The following is a 21,734-nucleotide window of genomic DNA, read 5'->3' as shown; positions in this document are numbered from 1 at the left end:
TTATAAATAAACTAGTCAAGATAATTTTGGGTAGTGAATATTTTATAAGGTAATTTATTGAAATGAGAGCTAAATTTGGAATTGTTAATTCAGCTATGCAGACTGTTTCACTGTAAGCACCACGCCCCATCTGCAGATGGGAAAGACAGCTCACTGAGCTCAGAAGACGGTACTGGCTGTGCCAGCTCGTACAATCCACAGCTTTCTGGCCAGGATTGCAGAAGGGTGGCTTCCTCTTCAGTCAAAGGAGAAAGGAGAGCAGCTGAGCAGAAGAGAAAATTAGAAAGGAAAAGCCTCACTATTACCTGAAATTGCATTACTTTTGGTTTGTTCAAAAGCTATTTCCCGTTTCAAAGTCACTTGGAGAGCACTGACCATACCAGAATGATCAGCATTCTCTGTGGCGGGCTGAAGGGTGAGTCAGGATTCTAAATTCTGGCTGCAGCGCTAGGGAAAATGGAAATACCAGTGGAGGAGTACATCATGATGTCAGCAGTTTCCGAGGGCTGATTAAAATGCTGCAAATCATGGTTTTGGGATGCAATAAATGCATCTGAATGCCCTCCCCCAAAACGAGGCAAAGGGTTTGCTAAAATCAAATCCGAGGACTCGTGACATTTGCTCTCAAGCAGGCAGAAATTTTAATGACATCATTAAAGCACATCGTTGGCATTTAACAGATGCAATGGTGCTACAAAATGTAGGGGTTGCAGTAGTCTCCCCAAACTCTCAATGGGTAGCCCTGAGTGACTTTCCCTGAATGAAATCACTCTGTCTCTTCATCAGTGATCCAAATCCAATTTTCAGGAATTCTTTATCCCTGTCTGAACTTTACATCACATTGAGAAACAATGATCACCAAGATGTCAACACATACAATTTCATATAACTGACAAAGGATTGGTATCCTGAACATATAAAGAATGCTTTCAGGGGCACTTGGGTGGCTCAGTCACTAAGTGTCTGCCTTTGGCTCAGGTCATGATCCCAGGGTCCAGCAGGGAGCCTGCTTTTCCCTCTCCCACTCCCCCGGCTCACTGTATTCCCTCTCTCACTGTTTCTCTCTCTCCCTGTCAACTAAATAAATAAAATCTTTAAAAAAATGCTTTCATATCAGTAAGAAAAAGGCAAACAAAATAGACCAAATGATCAAAATTGGCCCTTCTCAAAAGAGGAAACTTGAAGAGCCTACACATATATGAAAAGGTGATCAACCTCCCTGTTCATTGAAAAATGAAATACCAAATGAAAGCATGTTTACACAAAAACCTGCACACCAATGTTCATGGAAGCTTTATTTGTAATAGCCCCAAATCAGAAACAGTAGTCCTCTACTGTTGGTTAATCTATGGTTTATCTATAAAGTGGAATGCTATTCAGTAGTAAAGGAACAAATTATCTGATGCACACAACTCCCATGGTTCTCTAGCCAATTATCTCAGTGAAACAAAAGCCAATCCTAAAAGATAACATACAGCACAATTCCATTTATATAACTTTTTGAAAATTTTATATATAACATTTTTGGGGCGCCTGGGTGCTCACTTGGTTAAAGCATCCGACTCCTGATTTCTGATGAGGTCATGATCTCAAGATCCTGGGATCAAACCTTGTGGAGCTCCACGTTCAGCAGGGAGCCTACTTGAGAATTCTCTCTCTCCCTCTCCCTCTGCCCTCCCCTGCTCTCTCTCTCTCTCTCTCATAAATCTTTAAAAATTTTATATATATCTCAGGGTCCTGGGATGGAGCCCCACATCGGGCTCTCTGCTCAGCAGGGTTCGTACTTCCTCCTCTCTCTCTCTCCCTGCCTCTCTGCCTACTTGTGATCTCTGTCAAATAGATAAAATCTTTTAAAAAATTAAAAAAATAAATATCTTTAAAAATTTTTATATATAACATTTTAAAAGTTTGTTTATTTATTTTTTAAATAATCTCTACGCCTAACCTAGGACTCAAGAGTCACATGTTCCTCCAGCTGACCCAACCCGGAGCCCCTATATATAATATTTTTCAAAGGACATTTTGGAAATGAAGAACAGGAATTAGGGAGGAGGAGAAGAGTGGGAAGGAAGTATGTGTGGGTATAAAAGGGCAACAGGAGTGACTCTTGTGATGTTGAAGGTGTTCAGGTGTTCTGTATCTTGAGTATGTAGGCAGTTACACTGACCTACATGTTAGATTCAATTGTATAAAGCTACACACAAACACAGACACACAGAGTTCAAGTAAAATGGGGGAAATCTGAACAAAATAATTGGACTGTATTGATTTCATGATTCTGACTGTAACATTATACTACATTTTTGTAAGATGTTACCATTGGAGGTAAGGGATATACAAGATCTCTCTGTATTACTTCTTTTTTTAAAAAGATTTTATTTATTTATTAGACACAGTGAGAGAGAGATCACAAGGAGGCAGAGAGGCAGGCAGAGAGAGATGGGGGAAGCAGTCTCCCCTCTGAGCAGAGAGCCCGATGCAGGGCTCGATCCCAGGACTCTGAGATCATGACCTGAGCCGAAGGCAGAGGCTTAACCTACTGAGTCACCCAGGCGCCCCTCTCTGTATTACTTGTTTCAACTACATGTAAATCCACAGTTATCTCAGTAAAAACAAACAAAACAGAGACAACATGTTTCATCCATCAGATTGGCAAAAAATAATTTCACAGTGTGAAGTGTTGGCAAAGATTTGAGAAATATGGCACCATTACTCCCTGCTGCGGGGAGTATAATTCGGTATGACCACTTTGGAAAGCAATATGGCAGGCAGCCAGTGAAATTTAAAATACACACCCTTCCTTGCCCAACTGTTCTCCTTCTGGGTTTGTATACCCTAGAGAGAGTCTCCTACATGTCCCTGAAGCGACTTGTATGCAAGGGTGCTTATTACAAATAACAAAAAGTGGAAGTAATATAATTGCCTTCCAAATTGGGAATGGCTAAATAAAATATAGTATATTTATAATACATAGCTGTAAAAATGAACCAGATAAGATTATATATACAATATATATTATATTTACATATCAAATATTTCAGAAACACAACATCAAGTTTAAAAAGCAAGATACAAAGTGATACTTATTCATTCAGCAAATATTTGAGAGCTTGCCATATATAAGAAGCTGTTCTAGGACCTGGAAGTATAACAGAAAGCAGACAAAGCCAGAGTTCTTAGAAGGGAACACAAACGAATAAGCAAATATATATGAGGTTATTTATGTAAAACTTTTAGCTGTTCATGTGTATATACACACATACACATATATATGTAGTTATGTGTGTACATATATATGTAATGTAGGCACTACATAGTGTGGAGTTACTACATACTATGTATGTAGTATATGTATACATATAGAATCATTATATACTATACACATAGTAATTTTATTATATATTATTAAAAATAGACCAAAAAGATACACACCGTTTTTGTGATATTAGGAGGAAAGAAAAGAAGTGGGACTCAGGGTAAGGAGGGATAAAGGGAACATTAGCTGTGTCTATGATATTCTAATTGCCTAAAAGCCATTCTTTTGCCAGGTGTAATTTCAAATGTTCTCTTTTGTAGTTACAATTCATAATTGAAAGGCATTTTCCTAGTATAAACATACAGAGTTTCAAGTTAGTGTTTCTTTTTCTTTTTTTTTTTTTAAAGATTTTTTATTTATTTATTTGACAGACAGAGATCACAAGTAGGCAGAGAGGCAGGCAGAGAGAGAGGAGGAAGCAGGCTCCCTGCTGAGTAGAGAGCCCGATGTGGGACTCGATCCCAGGACCCTGAGATCATGACCTGAGCCGAAGGCAGCGGCTTAACCCACTGAGCCACCCAGGCGCCCCCAAGTTAGTGTTTCTTATATTGAAGTCTAAGTACATGTCCCAAGATTTAGAAATTATTTGTTCATCCTCGTTAAACTCATAAGTTTATCACTACTTTATAAATGAGAATGACCATTGAGTTAATTTCCAGAGAAAAAGGCTGGAGACACAAGGCACAAGTGTAGGGTATTAGATTTGGGCTCCCCTTTTCTATTTTTAGTATATGTGCTGCCGAAGCGAGCACTGGGCTCCCCTTTTCTTATCACCATTGCAGTTACTTGGATTAATCAGGTCATAAGCGTAAGTAGTTGTTCCTTCCTTATGATATGTGGGTGGGACTCTGATTTGCTCATGTTTAAAGACATCAGTTCTTTTAGGGACTTGTAGGGACTCTAGGTAACTCTATAGGTCTCTGTCTCATTTAAAAATGAGGAAAAGGGTCGCCTGGGTGGCTCAGTGGTTAAAGCCTCTGCCTTCGGCTCAGGTCATGATCTCAGGGTTCTGGGATCGAGTCCCGCATCGGGCTCTCTGCTCAGCGGGGAGCCTGCCTCCTCCTCCTGTCTCTCTCTGCCTGCCTCTCTGCCTACTTGTGATCTGTCTGTCAAATAAATTAAAAAAAATATTTAAAAAATAATAAAAATAAAAATGAGGAAAAATATGAGGGGATTAGATGAAATATTCTGAGATTAGGCTAAATACTCTTAGATGTTAGATTCTAATTCACCCAATTATATAGTACTTATTTTTCAATTTAACCTCGAAAAGTCAATTACATTATTTTTGTAGATTATGAGAGCCAGGTGATCACATTTTTAATGCTCTCTCAAAAAACGACTTAAGACATTTTGTGATTTGCCATTCACTACCTGTTTTAAAGTTTAAATAATGAAAGTGATCCATAGGAAGTTACTTTTTTATATGAATGCATCTGCTTTTCTTTTAAGAAAAAAATGGATGGTTTTACTTCGAACCTTTTAAAAGCTATTTGCGAGGGGTGCCTGGATGGCTCAATGGGTTAAGCCTATGCCTTTGGCTCAGGTCAGATCCTAGGGTCCTGGAATCAAGCCCCGCATGGGGCTCTCTGCTCAGCAGCAAGCCTGCTTTCCCCTCTCTCTCTGCCTGCCTCTCCGCCTACTTGTGATCTCTCTGTCAAACAAATAAATAAAATCTTAAAAAAAAAAAACCCAACTATTTGCGAATGATGTTCTCTTGCCAGTTATTTTGCAGAAGTAGAGATAGTTTCAATTTGGGGTCATAGAGGAGAAAGCCAACTAATGGAAAGCTCACTAAATCATTAGTCAGTGTTTCATATTTTCCTTATCATCTGTTAGTATTCCCTATACTGTCACTTTAAGGAGTCAATGGGAAATTGTAGGATTAGGTTTCGATAACTACTGGGAGACTGGAAGCTTTGTGTTTAAGCACTTAGGCTTCTTCTGTCTGAAGCCTGTCCTGTCATTTATTCACTCTCTGACCTTTGGCAGAATCCTTGAATTCTCTGGAATTTTATTTCCTTATGGGGATAATAAAAGTACATATCTCATAGAGGTTTTGTGTAAACCTAAAAAGAGGTCATAAACAATGACTGGCATATAATAAGCCTCCATAATAATAACAAAAATAGTAGATAACACTTTTATAGTAATTGTGCCAGGCCCTGTTAAAGAACTTTATATGTACTATTAGTTATTATTAGATTAACTGATTCCAGTTTCAGGATTTAGTTTAGTAAACTGTTTTAACTTAAGAAGACAGGAGATGGTGAAAGGATTTATGCTCCTTAAACTTATTTGCATATTTTCCAATTTAAGTCACAGGGACTCTTTCCTGGTAGGCAGAGAAAGCAAGACATGGAGGGTTTAGAAAGATATATACGATATCATCTCCATTGGACAGCAGAATTTAAGGCATGTACTATGCAGTTAGGCATTTCAGCGGAAATTAAGAATTGGCAGGTCTTGCTTCTCAACTGCTACTCATTTTAAGGAATCCTGAATCATGCTGAATCATAGCATTTTAGCTGGTCCTCCCTCAGGACACTTAATACTTTTTTTTTTTTCTCTCTCTTTAAGATTTATTTATTAATTTGAGAGAGAGAGAGAGAACAGAAGCAGAGAGAAGCAGAGCCCCCCCTGGGCAGGGAGCCTGATGCGGGATTTGATCCCAGGACCCTGAGACTGTGACCTGAGCAGAAGGCACAAACATAATCAACTGAGCCCCCCAAGGTGCCCCCCAGGCACCCCCACTTAGTACTTTCTTATGGTCCATTTCATCTTGCGAGATCTTCTGGGGAAAGGTCTACATCTGAGCTAGTTATCTTTGTAACAGTTAACAGTGCTGAGCACAAAAAGTGGGAAAGACTGGGTAAGACTGAACACTGGAAGGGACGAGGGGGAGAAAACATATTTTTAGAGGAGGGACTCTTTCTTCATATATGGTTGGCAGTTTATCTTTTGAGTAGGCTGGCTTTTTCCTTTCTTCTTTTCAAGCATCTCTAGTGAAATAGGTATACCCAAGGGCATATCCAGACAACACAAACGAGTATACTTAAATTCCATCATAAACCTCTGGAGACAGAATGCCTCATGATCAGTGTGGCTCTGTTAATAGTAATAGTTATTGCAGAAAGCTGGATGCCAGGTAGAGAAGAGCCATTACCTGTTACCAGAGCTAAGCAGCAAAAACTACATTACATTTCCATTCCTTCCACTTTAGTCTTTTGAAACCTGCAAAACCTTATGTCCACTGTCTATTTTACATCCACCCTCTTTTTAAAAAAAATTTTTTAACATTAGGAACATTCTGTCCCTGCATCTATAATAAATATCAAACATTTATGTAAGCACTGTTGTTGGAATGATAAATAAAAATCAGGTCAAAAATAGGAATTGATGGTTACTATGATAATTTAACTAGTTTTCCTGGCGTGGCTTGGATGCATACAAGGTGGACTTCCTTCATTTAGCCTCTTGCATTATACTGACTCACTGCTGGGGCTTAGGAAATCACTACTTAAGTGTCTGCAAATGCTGCACTACTACTTACCTGGAGATATTATAAAGATTAATCAGTTAGGGAGGGGAAATCTATAAAGCTGAGTAAGCTTCTTGGTGATAAAACCATGTAAGCACAAAACAGTTTTATTATTGGTAACTCTGGTGTTATATAATTCAATATACAAACTGCTAGGCAGTTCAATCTTATTGGAAGATTGGGACCCTTTCAAACTGAATTTTCATATGTTTTTACTTTAATTTTCTTGGCTAAAAAAAGCTTGCAAAAAAAAAATCACTGGCCCTTGAAATAGGTGATTCACTCTTTGATGATTGCTATCCTTCATTAAGCGCTGTGTTGAGCACAACTTGCTAAATGCACTATACAGTGATTAAGCACTAGTGATTTGAATCCAGGTTTAATGCCTTATTCTCAACACCTGTGCTCTTAACCACTGTGTCTTACTACCAACATGATTTCAAAAGACATACAGCCTGGGGACTGGGAGGATTCAATGGGATGAGACCAAGGGCAAAGGACGGGTAAAGTCTTCACAGCTACTCACCGAACTAATGCTACAAACAAGGACTGTTTATGACGGTTTTAACATCTTAATAGATCTGTGCAATTAATTTCAAATAAGATGCTCATTAAAGGAATGAAAAGTAAATTTCTGGGATATACCAGCCAACAACTTGGCTGCTTACCAACCTTGAGGAGCATATTAAGTTAATAGGTGACTATAGTAATTTCAGGGCTTTTAGAGCTCAAGAGACTGGGGAGTTCTTCAATTTTTTCTCCTCTTTTTAACAAAAGTAATTTCAAGATGGTACACAAAAGTCTTGAAATTTTAGTTCACATTCAACATTTATATCTATGACTACGTATCCAGGCTTTCTTGGAGAAGATACGAAATCTCAACTAAAGCCATTCCTGAACATGACAGCCCAGGCCAGATGGATCTCCTGGCACACCGTGTGACCCCCTTGAGTCGCAGGGAATGTGACTCATCAATGTGTTAAATGGTCACAAGGTGTGTTGTGGGGCAGAGAAGTCTCAGAGCCATTCCTTCGGAGTCTTCACACCCTCCGCAGGGCAGGTCCCTTTCCCTCCTGGGGTGCATTTTGTGAGCGTTGTTGGTGCTAGTTTATCTGTTAAGAGGTTTAAGCATCAGGGCTTCCAGGCTCTGCCTAAGCTCACAAAAACCAAAACAAAACTTAGGGCCTGTGACCTACAGCCACAGCAACTTCTGTCAGTTGGCTGCCGCGACCTTTCCCTAAACTGAGATGTGTGTTTTAGGAAATGGGTCCTAGCTCTGAAAATCCCAAACAGAGGTCTCCGAGCTGACCCTTTTTTCTGAGCCCCAAAAGGTATCGATAGGGAGTTTCCCTGATCCCACGCTAATCACAGCCATTTCACTGAGACCCGCCCTCTAGCATCCCTGGTCGCCAGGCGCCACGAGAGATCACAACGCTGGACACCCAAATTCCCCCCGGGTGGGGTGGAGCCTGGAATAAGCGGAAAGGGCCCAAGAAAGGTCGGGACCTGGGGTTCCGGGCGGGAAAGGCCGCGCGCAGGGCACGCCGGGAAAGGCCGTGGCGCGCGGAGGTAGAAGCCCGCCCCGCCCCGCGCCGCGCTCAAGCTGGGCGGCCCTCCTCTGGGGCGGCTCTGATTGGACGGCGGAGCTCCGCGTGCTGATTGGCCGCGTGGGCGAGGCGGAGGAGAGCCGTGCGCAGCGGCGTGTGTGGGGCCGTGTGCAGACCCGCGTGTGGCGCAGGCAAGGACCCTGAAAATAAACAGCCGCTACCTTGTGAGCCTCCTTTCCCAGACCTGCGTCCGAGTCTCCGCCGCTGCGGGCCCGCTCAGACGCTGAAGGTGAGGGCCTAGAGCGGGGCCTGGGGTTGGGGGGAAGTCGCGGTGCGGGCCCTGGCCGAGGTGGACGGAGAGGTTGGGAGCGGTGAGGCGGCGATGGCGGCCGCACTCTGGCCTGCTCTGCTGCTGCGTCAGGCGGGAAACTCGGCTGCCACCGCCACCTCATGTTCAGCTTTCCGGCCTGCCGCAGTCGGGCGTCCCTGCCGCCTTTCCTTCCGTCTTGGGAAGCGGGGTCGCCGCGCCTCGGGGCCTCTTCCAGAGCCAAGGCCGCACCCCAGGCCGCAGCCTCACAGCAAAGGAGGCCCCAGCCCGTGCGCCCTTGGGACTGAGGCCCTGAGACTTCGAGGGTCGCGGAATGCTGGCCGGAGGGTCGATTTGGCGGGAACTTCTTGGAAGGAGGCTCTGTGGTGGGAAAAGGACCCTGGTGTGGTTGGAGGGGGGGATGGGTTTTGGTATTTATGCAGGCCATGTGGTGGGGTAGTGATGGGCTAAGAAAAGGGTCACTGGAGACGCGCTTGGGTTTAGAGTGGTGGGATACTCCGCCAGAAGGCCCGAGAATCTTCGAAATTCGTACTCTCCATACTTGAATTTTTATCGTGGTTCAGATGCTAGGTTACTTCTCTTAACATTGCAATTCAAAAAAGAGGTGGATAGGTCTTGCTTTCCGTGAATCAACGAAATCCAGCCATTTCGTGGATTAAACAAATACAACTTAATTTGAAATTGAGACGTGAAAGTTGATGGACCAGTCCCCATCTAGATATTCCAAATGTGAAAACCTATTATAGGACGACATAATTGCCCACATTTGGGTTTGAGTGTTGATTTTATTAGGGGTAAGGCATATGCTTGTTGCCACATGTTAACCACATGGTCTCAGCCACAGGGCACTTCCAAAGGAAGTGACTACATCTGGTCTTGGAGGTCTTAGAAAAAGCAAATACGGCTCAGTAGTCCTCTGTGACTTGGGATAGTGTGTTTCAGTCATTATCCAGAAAGAGCCATAGAGAAGGTAAGAAGCCAGGAGTCTGGATTAATTTACATCCTACATCCTCATCATACCCCAGAGTATACAAATTAAAAAAAAAAAAAAGTTTCCTTCTTTCCTATTGTTGGATCTCATTTTTGAAAGAAATATAACCAGTTAATTTCCGCATGGAGGAGTTACCATAAATTAAGATAGCAACTTGGTTACTTTTGCCCAAACACTATAAATTGCATGTACCATTTTGCGGGCTTTTAAAAGATGTATGAGATGAAATTCTTACCTCTTAGGCTTTTTTTTCCTTCTGCAGAGCAGTCATTTTCAGTGCTTAAAAGATCACTCTGATCATGGTTTAATCAAATCCCTACAAAAGCGATGTACCTATGTACACACTGTGTTTAGCTTGTTGAGCCTGATTCTTGTCTACAAGGAGCTCTCTGTACTGGAATATAAAAAAAAAATTATTCCCAAGGGCTGAATTAAGGACTTAAAATTTTTTCCAAATCACAACTCTTGGCAGCAGGGTTTTTTTTTTTTTTTTTAAAGCTAACAGTTTATGTTTGTGTACTTATCTGCATGTGTCACATTGGAAAACTTGGGTAAGTCTTAGCAGCCTAAAGGTCCATGTTTTCATACTGATGGGGGGTAATGTGTTTCAAACAGATGTAGAGTTTCTGTCAAATATTTTGAGCCAAATCAGTGGAAGACCAAAGGGCATTTATTACACTAGCGTTTGAACAACTGGATCTCTTCTTTAAGGTATTATAAATGGGTTTTGTAAATGGTTATATGACTTTGGATTATTTTGCCTTTTTAAAAAAATCTAATAAAAATATGTGGTATGTATATGAGAAGTTACCGGATTGGTGCTTAAAAGCGATAGAACTACAGTTTGAATAATTGGAATGGTCTGTTGGCTAAGCACTTGACCACAAGAGAGATTTTGCAGTTTTTTTTCCCCCCTCTTGCGAGAGAGAGTTTTTAAAAATTGTTGGCTTCTTTCCTCTTCCTAGCCTTCTGACAGTAAGTGGAGAGCCAGAAGACTGATGCCAAGGCATCCTGGTCTGCTATGTGGAGAATGCTCTTTCCCTACTGTCTGACTTAATAGAACTCCTATTCTGGCAGTGTCAGTTGCTGCTGCAGTAAGGGCATGCTTGTGAGAATTCAGTAAGCTGTGCATCATTTTTGTGTTGTGAAGAACTGCTGGAATAATAAAGTGAGAGCTTGTGGCCACCAAAATTTAAGTTGTAAGTAGGTAGAATCTGTTAAGCAGTAGTATGAAAGTGTAGTATAGTGCTCACCTGGAGTGGCTCCATAATTACAAATGAGGCTGTTAACTGGTGAAATCAGGTTGCCAGTCTTTGGTTCTGTGGTGACACTCTTTAAGTTCTACCACAAAGAAGGTTCAGAAAATCTGTCTTGGCTTCAAATTCAGGAAAGCTGTGTGATGGTATACTGTGAATAAATTAATACATGACAGTGGGTTTTTAAAAGGTTGATGAGTTCTAGTTTCAGTTTACCTAAAGAGAAGATTTTTGGCATTACAAATTAACATGTTTTAACACAGTTTCAGATCTTCAGTCTCCTTGCCAGTGAAATGGGAACAAGAATACCTTAACTTGCAGGGTTGTAAGGATTACAGATAATATGTTTATTAACCTTTGAGTCATAGTAGATATTTAGTTATTAAAACCCTCTGGGGTAATCAGGGCAGGAACCAGGGTGAAAACCCAGAATCACTCCCAGTATTAAATTCTGGTCTCCTTTATTCTGGCCAGAATGCAGGCAGTGTACAGCGTAACTTGCTTCCTTCCTTTCTGTCTGTAGTTTATCTATCTTAAGGGTCTGAAGTGTTTCAGTACCATGTTGGAACACTAAACTGATTTATTAGAGCATAATGATGAGTACCTTCAGAGGGGCAAAAGCTCCCCTGTGATACGGATATAGTTAGGTCAGCAGCATGAATGAGTCAGGGATAATCCTACACTTAAGGGAAATAACTGGAGATACAGTAAATGTGGATACACAACAGCTAGGTTATGAAAACCATGTAAAGCAATAGAGAGCCAGATCCACAAAAAACTTGTCAACCCCCCCCACTTGCCCGTTACTACTTAAATATATTTGTAGCCAGAGTTAGGGTCTTAACTGGGATTCACATTGTTAGTCTTGAAAGTGTGCTGTTAAGATTTAAATAGTTTACTAGCTTTGTACTTAGTATCAGAAATGGTGGAACACTTACATTGATAAAGACAAGTTATTATAATCAATAATGTTTTTGTATCAATTCCAGAATTTAAGCCTAGATGAGTGTAAAATAGTCGGACCTCTTAATTATATATGGTCTCTCAGTGGATTTTCGGTCTTTTCAAGTGGTATCTTGACTGTCTTACTGCTGCCTGGCATGCCGCATTCTCCTGCATTTCTTTTTTCTTTTTAAGATTTTTAAATTTTATTTATTTGACGGGGACACAGTGAGAGAAGGAACACAAGCAGGGGAGTGGGAGAGGGACAAGCAGGCCCCCTGCCAAGCGGGGAGCCTGATGCAGGACTCCATCCCAGGACCCTGGGATCAGGACCTGAGCAGAAGGCATTCACTCAACCACTGAGCCACCCAGGCACCCCTCCTGCATTTCTTTAAGCTGGTTTGCATCATGAAAATGTGAAGTGGGAACTAAATAACTGGTTTCTGTTGTTGGAAATATAAAGTCGTTTGGCATTATTACCCAATTTTTCTTACGTCTTCATTCCATTTAGGAAGTAGACTTCGAGATGGGAAACTTGACTATAAGCAGAGTGTGCCCTGTTGTAAGCTGCTCTGTAGGCCTTGCACTGGGTTCTAATCCACCTGTACGCAGTCTTAACTTAATTGAGGGAAAAGTAGAAAGACTAAATGGGGGACATAAACCCATAAAGTTTTTAAGTTGGACACCTGTTAAGGACAAGATCCCTGGTAACAATCCTTATTACAGATCAGTTTTATCATCTTTTTTCCTGAAAAGGACAGACTTTAAATTGTTTGAGGTAACACAGCAGGTGTTACCCAGGCTTACCTGTTAAAAGAGTTTCCAGATCTTTACTGTGTGACAGTGATAATCCATGTAGATACAAGCAATGATTTTTAGCAGCAAAAAGAAGGAAATACATGCTCTCCTTTTATCTTTATTAGTAGATATGTCTTGTAGCATTCCATAAAATACTAGAGGTCTAGTAGATTGTGAATTCCTGGAGTAATAGAATTTTATTAGATAATCTGAAATAAACATTTTTTGAGAGTGATAGTACATCCTCAATGAGAACATAATTTAAAAATACATAACCTTTTTTTTACTTTTTTTAAGATTTTATGACAGCACACAAACGGGCAGGAAGGGCAGAGGGAGAGGAAGCAGCAGACTTCCCACTGAGCAGGGAGCCCAACTTGCAGATCTATCCCATGACCCTGGGATCATAAGCTGAAGGCAGATGCCCAACTGACTGAGCCACGCAGGTGCCCCTACATTGTTACTTTAAATTAATGGTGCAGTAACGCTTGTGATAGCAAGAATTTAGGTGTTAGTACTTGGTTAGATTGGGTTGAGTCTGTACAAGAAACTGTTTGTTTCATTCGGCAAATGATTATTAATTGTCCCCTTCCCGGAAGCAGTTAAAGTACTGAGTGTAACTTCTACTAAAAGGATAATTGTATGGGGTGTTGTGATTGAAAGGTGAATTACTTGTTCTCTGCCCTCAGGAATATGATAAAAGTCAATATAGTAGTGTCTTCAGACAGATACCAATAAAGTACTGTCAGCTTTAATAGGAAAGAGAGTTCCAGTCTAGGAGATGTGGTCAGATTCTTTTATAAGAGTTGGCATTTGAGTTGGCCATTGAAGGTTGGAAAAGGTTGTGACAGGTGGAGAGGGCAGCGGCAGCACAGTACAGCAAAATTCCAGCCAGGAGTAGTCATAGGCAGTGAGAATCACAGAACCATAATTCTCTACGGTCTTACCTTACTGCCTCTTTTCATAGGGAATAGCATATAATTCTCTATAAAGACCTTTTAATTAACTACATTTTGCATATAAGATGAATATTAGTAAGGGGACCTTCTTCTAGGATAAGTGATTGGTCTCTAAAACATAGTGGGAATCGGTTGGTTTAATGTTACTGATGAGACAGATCTATCACAGGAGACTAAGTGAAAATGTAGAACAGCTAATTGACTGTGATTGGTTTGACCAAAGGGGGAGAAGGCAGATTGCAAATACATTACCTAAGCCCACTGGGAAGAACTTTGAGAAAGCATATGGCCTACTGATGATGGGTCTTTGGGATGTTAATGAAATGTTTCTTTCCCTTAAAGACTTCTTTTTTTGTTTTGTTTTTTTTTTTTTGTTTTTTGACCTGGATTTATTCCAGTAAACAAAATTATGTGAGACTAAAATTTGTTGATGGCAAAGCAAATACCTAAAACTAGTTAAAGTGTATAAAGTTGCCTATCTCTTTAGTAGAGTTGTTAATTACTGTCTAAATGGAGAAATACTGCTTTCCCTAAATAATTTGTGGTTCATACAGAAATGATTACACTTTAACCAAATTTCAATTAGGAATTAGGGTGAGGAGAAGAAGTAGAGTGTAGTGTTTAATCTTTAAATGTTATTTTAACTAATTGTCTTCTTTCCAGAAGTACTTTTCCTGTGATTTCTTTTTCTTCCTGTTCATTTTGGATCTGGTTCCTGTGCATTGAGATAAGACAAAATGGAGAAACAATTCATGAAAAACTGTACACATAGATGAATCAATTTGGGGGGGGTGGTATCTTCTTTTTACTTATTTATTTATTTGACAGAGAGGGAGAAGCAGGCTCCCTGAGTAAAGAGCCAGATGGGGGCTCCATCTCAGGACCCTGGGATCATGACCCAAGCTGAAGGGTAGAAGGGTAGGTGCTTCACTGAGCCACCCAGGCACCCAGAGAAATCAGTTCTTGAGTAGTTTTTTAAACTTGTATTTCTATGCTGAAAGTAAACCTACTTTATATACATGATGATTCATTGTAACATATTTCTTTTGTAGTTTATTATAGAATAAAGTGTTCTTTTAAAGCATCAGTCTAAAGGGGTGATTGAAAGTAGCTTTAGAAATGTGTATTGAGGGACGCCTGGGTGGCTCAGTTGGTTAAGCAGCTGCCTTCGGCTCAGGTCATGATCCCAGCATCCTGGGATCGAGTCCCACATCAGGCTCCTTGCTCCGCAGGGAGCCTGCTTCTCCCTCTGACTCTACCTTCCACTCTGTCTGCCTGTGCTTGCTCTCGCTCGCTCGCTCTCTGACAAATAAATAAAATCTTAAAAAAAAAAAGAAATGTGTATTGAATATGATTATGATATTTTTTTTTACTTTTTTTTTTTTTAAATTTTATCTATTTATTCGAGAGAGAGACAGTGAGAGAGAACATGAGCGAGGAGAAGGCCAGAGAGAGAAGCAGACTCCCCGTGGAGCCGGGAGCCCGATGCGGGACTCGATCCCAGGACTCTGGGATCATGACCCGAGCTGAAGGCAGTCGTCCAACCAACCGAGCCACCCAGGCGTCCCTGATTATGATATTTTTTAAAAGACAAGTTAATCTTGTTTACATATATATCAGTAAATGTAATTTTTTAAAAGATCTTATTAGAGGGGTGCCTGGGTGGCTCAGTGGGTTAAAGCCTCTGCCTTTGGCTCAGGTCATGATCCCATGGACCTGGGATCAAGCCCTGCATCTGGCTCTCTGCTCCGCAGGGAGCTCTCTGCTCTCTCTGTCAAATAAATAAATAAAATCTTAAAAAAAAAAAAAAAACTTATTAGAGCATGAACAAGTGGGAGAGGGAGAAGCAGACTCCCTACAGACCAGCAGCGCTTGATCCCAGGACCCAGAGATCATACCTGAGCCTAAGCAGACACTTAACTGACTGAGCCAACCAGGAGCCCTATACATATATAGTATTTATGATTCGTTTATTTGAGAGAGAGTGTGGGGGGCAGGGGAGAGAACCTCCAGCAGATTCCCTGCTGTAGGAGGAGTCTGACACAGGGCTTGACCTCACAACCCTGAGGTCATGACCTGAGCCAGAATCAAGAGTTGGACACTGAACTGACTGAGCCAGCCAGGAGCCCCTCTTGTTTAAATATTAAATGATAAAATACTCAGGACTTGTCAGATTGCCTGTATTACCTTATAAAAGGAAGTGATCATTTCTGTGCAAAGAATTCATTGACATCAGTAGTTAAATGTGCTTAAATTGGTCTGGCTATAATAAACTGGAGAAGATGCAAAATGAAAAGGAGGGTACAGGGTACCATAAGCAGCTCTTTTCTGTGATCTTTTTATTTTTTATTATTTTTTATCCTAACTTTTCTTTCTGGTGGTAACCAGTACTTTATATGACTTAAAAGGCAAATACTAGTAAAAAAAAAAGCAAATGTAATCTCATGCTTTGCAAAAACACATTTTTAATCTTTATTGGCTGTTTTCTTCCTTTTTTTTTTTTTTTTTTTAAGATTTTATGTATTTATTTGACAGAGATCACATTAGGGAGAGAGGAAGGGAAGCAGGCTCCCTACTGAGCAGAGAGCCCGATGTGGGGCTTGATCCCAGGATCCTGGGATCATAACCTGAGCCGAAGCCAGAGGCTTTAACTCACTGAGCCACCCAGGTGCCCCTGGCTGTTTTCTTCTGACTAGAAATGTGCATTATGTATCCTGAAACCACTAACCTTTTTTTTTTTTTTTTTTTTTAAGATTTATTTGAAGGGTGGGGAGGGAGAGAGAATCTTAAGCAGATTCTCTGCTGATCTGCCCATGAGATTATGACCTGAGTCATTTTAAATCATAAGTTGAACACCTAACTGACTGAGCCACTCAGGTACCCCTGAAACCACTAACTCTTAAGTATCCCATGCTGGTCCCTGCCTGTCCTTCCCCCCCAGCCCATTTTTGGTAATGTGTTTATATGGCAAGTAGCAGGAATTGATAAAAAGATCCCTTTGAAAACTTACCCTGAATCTGATTGTAGATACTTGGGGTAAGTATTGAGTTCTTTTGAATATTTGACAATGGAAACGTCTGAAACTGAACTTAGCTTAATTTTTAGTTAGTGGATTCTCTATAACTTAGCAATGAACTGGTTACTGAAAGGGTGGCGGGGAGGGGGGACTTTAGCATTTCACTGTCACTTGAATTTTGGTACTGTGGTTGACTTGGATAATTACACTCTCTAGTCAGTCTTAGTTGTTTTGCTACATCATGGTGCTTATCTTTGAGAGGGTAGTTAAAAAACTTGGTGTACCATGGGTTGACACTGGGAATAGGGTAAAGATATTGAGATGTGGAAGTTACTATGCTACATTGTTCTGAGCTAGTTTGTTTTTTTAAAACCACTTTCCTAGGAGTTCCATTCTATTCCAGGAATAGTTCCTGTTTATTTTTAGATTGTTACATAAGTAGTATAAAATTCATTTGCTTTAGTGGGAGTTTTGGCCCCCTTGTAAATAATACCCAATAAAGGAATCTGTTGTGACATTCCAGATAGCCTTGTTTGAAATGTAAAACTACAGGAAAATTGAGAAAGAAGAGAATAAAAGAAAAAAAAAAAAAGGTCCTGGGCTTTAGATGGTTTTGATACTTTGGTGTACCCTTTTGTTGTTTTTCTAATATTTTTAACATATTGTATCTTCTAGAGAAAATTTATATCCTGCATTTCTTTTAACATGTCTGCTGTAAAGAGTCTGCAGACAAGTGCTGCGGTTAACTAGGCACTGTTAGATGCTAAAGTTAGAAAGTTTCTCTTTAGCTACCCCTCACTCTCAAAGTACATACTGTGGTTCTGTTGTTTTGAGCTATTCCGATTTTATGACCATTAAATAACCCGTTGCTCAAAATAAAGTTGACTGGCTTGTAACCATGAAAATGTGGCCATTAAATTAGACCTGGAAGGAGATACTATTATTTCTTATATGGATGTGCATTCTATCACCCCATTAATAACTGAATAACATTTGTATTAGTCCACATATTCATAATTTAATGGTTTTAAAAATCAAATTATATCAAAATGTTTTACATTTTTTCAGTTTTACTATATTTCTTAATAGGCATACGATGCCTAAGTACATAGTTGTGTGGCCCTTTTTCTAACCAGTATATATGCTGGCTTCTTCCTTCAGAATAATTATCCAAAATACACTAAAAGGGCAGTAAAAGCTAAAAGTAATTTCAAGTAGTTTAACAATGTCATTTTTAATATTTCGAAGATCTAACTGCAGCCATGAGCAGCAATGAGTGTTTCAAGTGTGGACGATCTGGCCATTGGGCCCGGGAATGCCCTACTGGTGGAGGCCGTGGTCGTGGAATGAGAAGCCGTGGCAGAGGTGGTTTTACCTCGGATAGAGGTATTTTTGTCGAATAAAAAATTTTGAAGCACTTCAGTGTTTATTAGTATCAAGACTGGCCTAATTAGCCAAATTCTTTTGTTTTTGCCCAAAATAGGTTTCCAGTTTGTTTCCTCATCTCTTCCAGACATCTGTTATCGCTGTGGTGAGTCTGGTCATCTTGCCAAGGATTGTGATCTTCAAGAGGATGGTAAGTATTTAACACTTCTTTTCATACTCTTGTAGAATTTGGAGAGGTGAGCATGTACTACTGCTGCACATAGCATTAGGAAAGACTTAATACCTTTGAGGTTTTGTATTGTATGGCTTAAAACAAAGCAGTGTTTTGTAAAGGTTTTATAGTCTTGGTCTGCTTCTTTTCCTTATTGTTGAAGCCTGCTATAACTGCGGTAGAGGTGGCCACATTGCCAAGGACTGCAAGGAGCCCAAGAGAGAGCGAGAGCAGTGCTGCTACAACTGTGGCAAACCAGGCCATCTGGCTCGTGACTGTGACCATGCGGATGAGCAGAAGTGCTATTCTTGTGGAGAATTTGGACACATTCAGAAAGACTGCACCAAAGTGAAGTGCTATAGGTAAGTTAGAGTGTTGCTAGAGGAAGCCTTGTGGCAGAGATTATTTTAGAAGTGAGTTACATATAAATGGAAGGGACTTGGGGACCATTTATTGAAAGTTGGCTGTGACCAGATGATGATAATTTTCATCATATGTAACCAGCAGCCTGTCTGTACATGAGTCACTGTTCTGCCATCAAGGCTTGTGGCTTATGGCAGCTGGACAACTTACACAACTTTGGAACTTTTAACGATTTAAAAATAAGAACTCTTCTGCTGTAATTTGGAGTTTTCAGAGGCATTGTAGAAAACTGTAATTCCCATACACAAAACAACCAGAAATCTTTGTGGATAAAACATACAATAAAATGTACATATTTAAGGTATAAAACTTGGAAAGTTTTGATAAGTATCTACCAGTGAAATCTTAGAGATTAATTTGTATAAAGGTACATCTTGGGGCACCTGGCTGGCTCATTCAGAGGAGAGTGCAACTCTTGATCTTGGGGACATGATTTTGAGTCCTACCTGGGTTTAGAGATTACTTAAATACAACTTAAGAAGAAGGTACATCTTAGCCAATGTCATTGATTTTAGCATTTTGGAGGGAGAGAGAATCCCAAGCAGGTTCCATGCCCAGCACAGAATGGGGCTTAGGGCTTGATATCATGACTATGAGCTCATGATCTGGGCTGAAATTAAAAGTCAGTTGGTTAACCAGTTGAGGCATCCAGGTGTCCCTGTTTTTGGTGTTTTTGGTGGATCTGTTAATGGTGAAAATTCTAATTTTATGCCTTTGGCTGCATAATTGAGTGCTTTGTTACTTAATTCCTGCTTCTGCTCTTAATTTAGGGGTTAATGAGACTCTTGAGGGAAGAAAATGCATTGCTTCATTGCTATGCTTTTTGTTCCTCAGTTACTATTGCTCCAGTACAGTTTTGCATTTTCTGAGTACATTGTGAAAACTCTCTCTCTTTTTTTTAAGGTGTGGTGAAACTGGTCACGTAGCCATCAACTGCAGCAAGACAAGTGAAGTCAACTGTTACCGCTGTGGCGAGTCAGGGCACCTTGCACGGGAATGCACGATTGAAGCCACAGCTTAATTATTTTCCTTTGTCGCCCCTCCTTTTTCTGATTGATGGTTGTATTATTTTCTCTGAATCCTCTTCACTGGCCAAAGGTTGGCAGATAGAGGCTACTCCCAGGCCAGTGAGCTTTACTTGCCGTGTAAAAGGAGGAAAGGGGTGGAAAAAAATCGACTTTCTGCATTTAACTACAAAAAAAAAGTTTATGTTTAGTTTGGTAGAGGTGTTATGTATAATGCTTTGTTAAAGAACCCCCTTTCCGCGCCACTGGTGAATAGGGATTGAGGAATGGGAAGAGTTGAGTCAGACCAGTAAGCCCGTTCTGGGTTTCTTGGATATGTTCCCATGTAGGAGGTAAAACCAATTCTGGAAGTATTTATGAGCTTCCATAAATAACTTTAATTTTAGCATAATGATGGCCTTGGATTGTCTGACCTCAGTAGCTATTAAATAACATCAAGTAACATCTGTATCAGGCCCTACATAGAACATACAGTTGAGTGGGAGTAAACAAAAAAAAAAGACAAACGTGTGTTAATGGCTGTGCGAGAAAAATCGGGATAAAGGCCTAAACAGGAACAACTTCATCACAGCGTTGATGCTGGATATACATAAGGTGATGGCAAAGGTTTAGAACACATTTTTTCAAAGACTAAATCTAAAACCCAGAGTAAACATCTATGCTCAGAGTTAGCATAATTTGGAGTTATTCAGGAATTGCAGAGAAATGCATTTTCACAGAAATCAAGATGTTATTTTTGTATACTATATCACTTAGACAACTGTGTTTCATTTGCTGTAATCAGTTTTTAAAAAGTCAGATGGAAAAAGCAACTGAAGTCCTAGAAAATAGAAATGTAATTTTAAACTATCCAATAAAGCTGGAGGAGGAAGGGGAGTTTGACTAAAGTTCTTTTTGTTTGTTTCAAATTTTCATTAATGTATATAGTGCAAAATGCCATATTAAAGAGGGGAATGTGGAGGACTAAAAGCTGACAGTTTGGACTTTTCTTTGTGTTCTAACCCAGTCATGTCTTCAGTAATGAAAAACAGCTATTATAAGAAGTATAGATCCTTTGGTGTCCTGTTATGCAAGGATATAAAAAATTCCCTTTGTGACCCATTACAGTGCTGCCCTTTACCTCTATGTTCATTCTTGATAGTTTTAATGCCATTGTTACGTTTTAACATGGGATATTTTTCCTGGGCATCACAAGGATGTGAAATGTTTTTCATTTCTTGTTTCTCTAAGATTGTTACAGAGTTGAGACAAACATTAGAAATTACTTGGTTTAATGAACAAACTCACTTTATAAATGAGTTCAAAGCTCATATAAGCATACATAAGTGGAAGCTTAACTTGTTTGAGAAATAGACAGCTACCTAGAGTCTAGAACCTACGCAAGTATACCTCCCCCACACTATGTCCTCTTTTTTTGGTCCCCCACCCCCCCAGCTAAACTAACTGTAGTTAGTGGTTTATGCTTTCCCGACTTAGTTAATTCTTTCCCCTTCATACTGCCATGTGGTTCTTAACATTGGATATATATTGTTTTCCCCAGGTAGTCCATTTTTTTTTTTTTATCTATACCATTGCAAGGTTAAGATGTTGGTGTCTAAGCTGTGCTGTGCCAATTTCTACTTGGTCTCATTAATAGTCAAAAGGAGGCAAAGTAAAAAAGTGTGAAGCCCTGGTATGTTGGTCCTGGTATGTAGGTCCTTTCACTCATGAATACAAGCTAACAAGTTTCTTTCTCTGATATTTGTATTGAGCAAATGACATATATCAGATGTTAACTAGACATGTTAAATGTCTTGATAATTTTTGTTTTTGTTGCAAGGAAAAGACAGCATAAAGGAAGACCTGTTTTCAAAGGCAATATTGTTAAATGTAGATTCAGGTTTACGGGGTGGTACGCATGGGGTTATTTTCCCCCCAAGGTTTTCCAGCCTCAAGTTGGAAAACCTAGCAGTGAGATATTTAGAACCGTTTTTGCTTCACACAACTGCTCTTTGT

General features: G+C 40.2%; 1 protein-coding gene across 4 annotated transcripts; it reads left to right on the top strand.

Moving 5' to 3' along the window:
• The first annotated feature begins 8,525 nt into the window (after positions 1-8,525).
• CNBP (CCHC-type zinc finger nucleic acid binding protein) lies at positions 8,526-20,708 on the top strand. Of its 4 annotated transcripts, none has more exons than XM_032334722.1 (5): positions 8,526-8,693; positions 17,943-18,059; positions 18,178-18,270; positions 18,455-18,653; positions 19,618-20,708. In XM_032334722.1, exons 2-5 carry the CDS (start codon positions 17,957-17,959, stop codon positions 19,733-19,735), a joined length of 513 nt encoding a protein of 170 aa, XP_032190613.1. In that variant the 5' UTR covers positions 8,526-8,693; positions 17,943-17,956; the 3' UTR covers positions 19,736-20,708. The 4 variants fall into 4 exon arrangements, with proteins under 4 accessions (XP_032190613.1, XP_032190548.1, XP_032190466.1 ...); XM_032334657.1 differs by having other exon boundaries at positions 18,452-18,653; XM_032334575.1 differs by having other exon boundaries at positions 17,943-18,080.
• The last annotated feature ends 1,026 nt before the right edge of the window (positions 20,709-21,734 follow it).

This window comes from Mustela erminea, chromosome 1 (genome assembly GCF_009829155.1).
Source record: "Mustela erminea isolate mMusErm1 chromosome 1, mMusErm1.Pri, whole genome shotgun sequence".
NCBI classification, from domain to species: domain Eukaryota; kingdom Metazoa; phylum Chordata; class Mammalia; order Carnivora; family Mustelidae; genus Mustela; species Mustela erminea.
Note: the sequence above shows the minus strand (reverse complement) of the source record. Positions and strands in the feature narration are given on the sequence as shown.

Excerpts from the sequence above, each read along its gene's own strand:
- CNBP (XM_032334494.1), top strand. The coding sequence starts at position 17,957 with ATGAGCAGCAATGAGTGTTTCAAGTGTGGACGATCTGGCCATTGGGCC. Across the intron at positions 18,081-18,177 it reads TGGTTTTACCTCGGATAGAG|GTTTCCAGTTTGTTTCCTCA; the intron begins GTATTTTTGTCG and ends TGCCCAAAATAG. Across the intron at positions 18,271-18,451 it reads TTGTGATCTTCAAGAGGATG|AAGCCTGCTATAACTGCGGT; the intron begins GTAAGTATTTAA and ends TCCTTATTGTTG.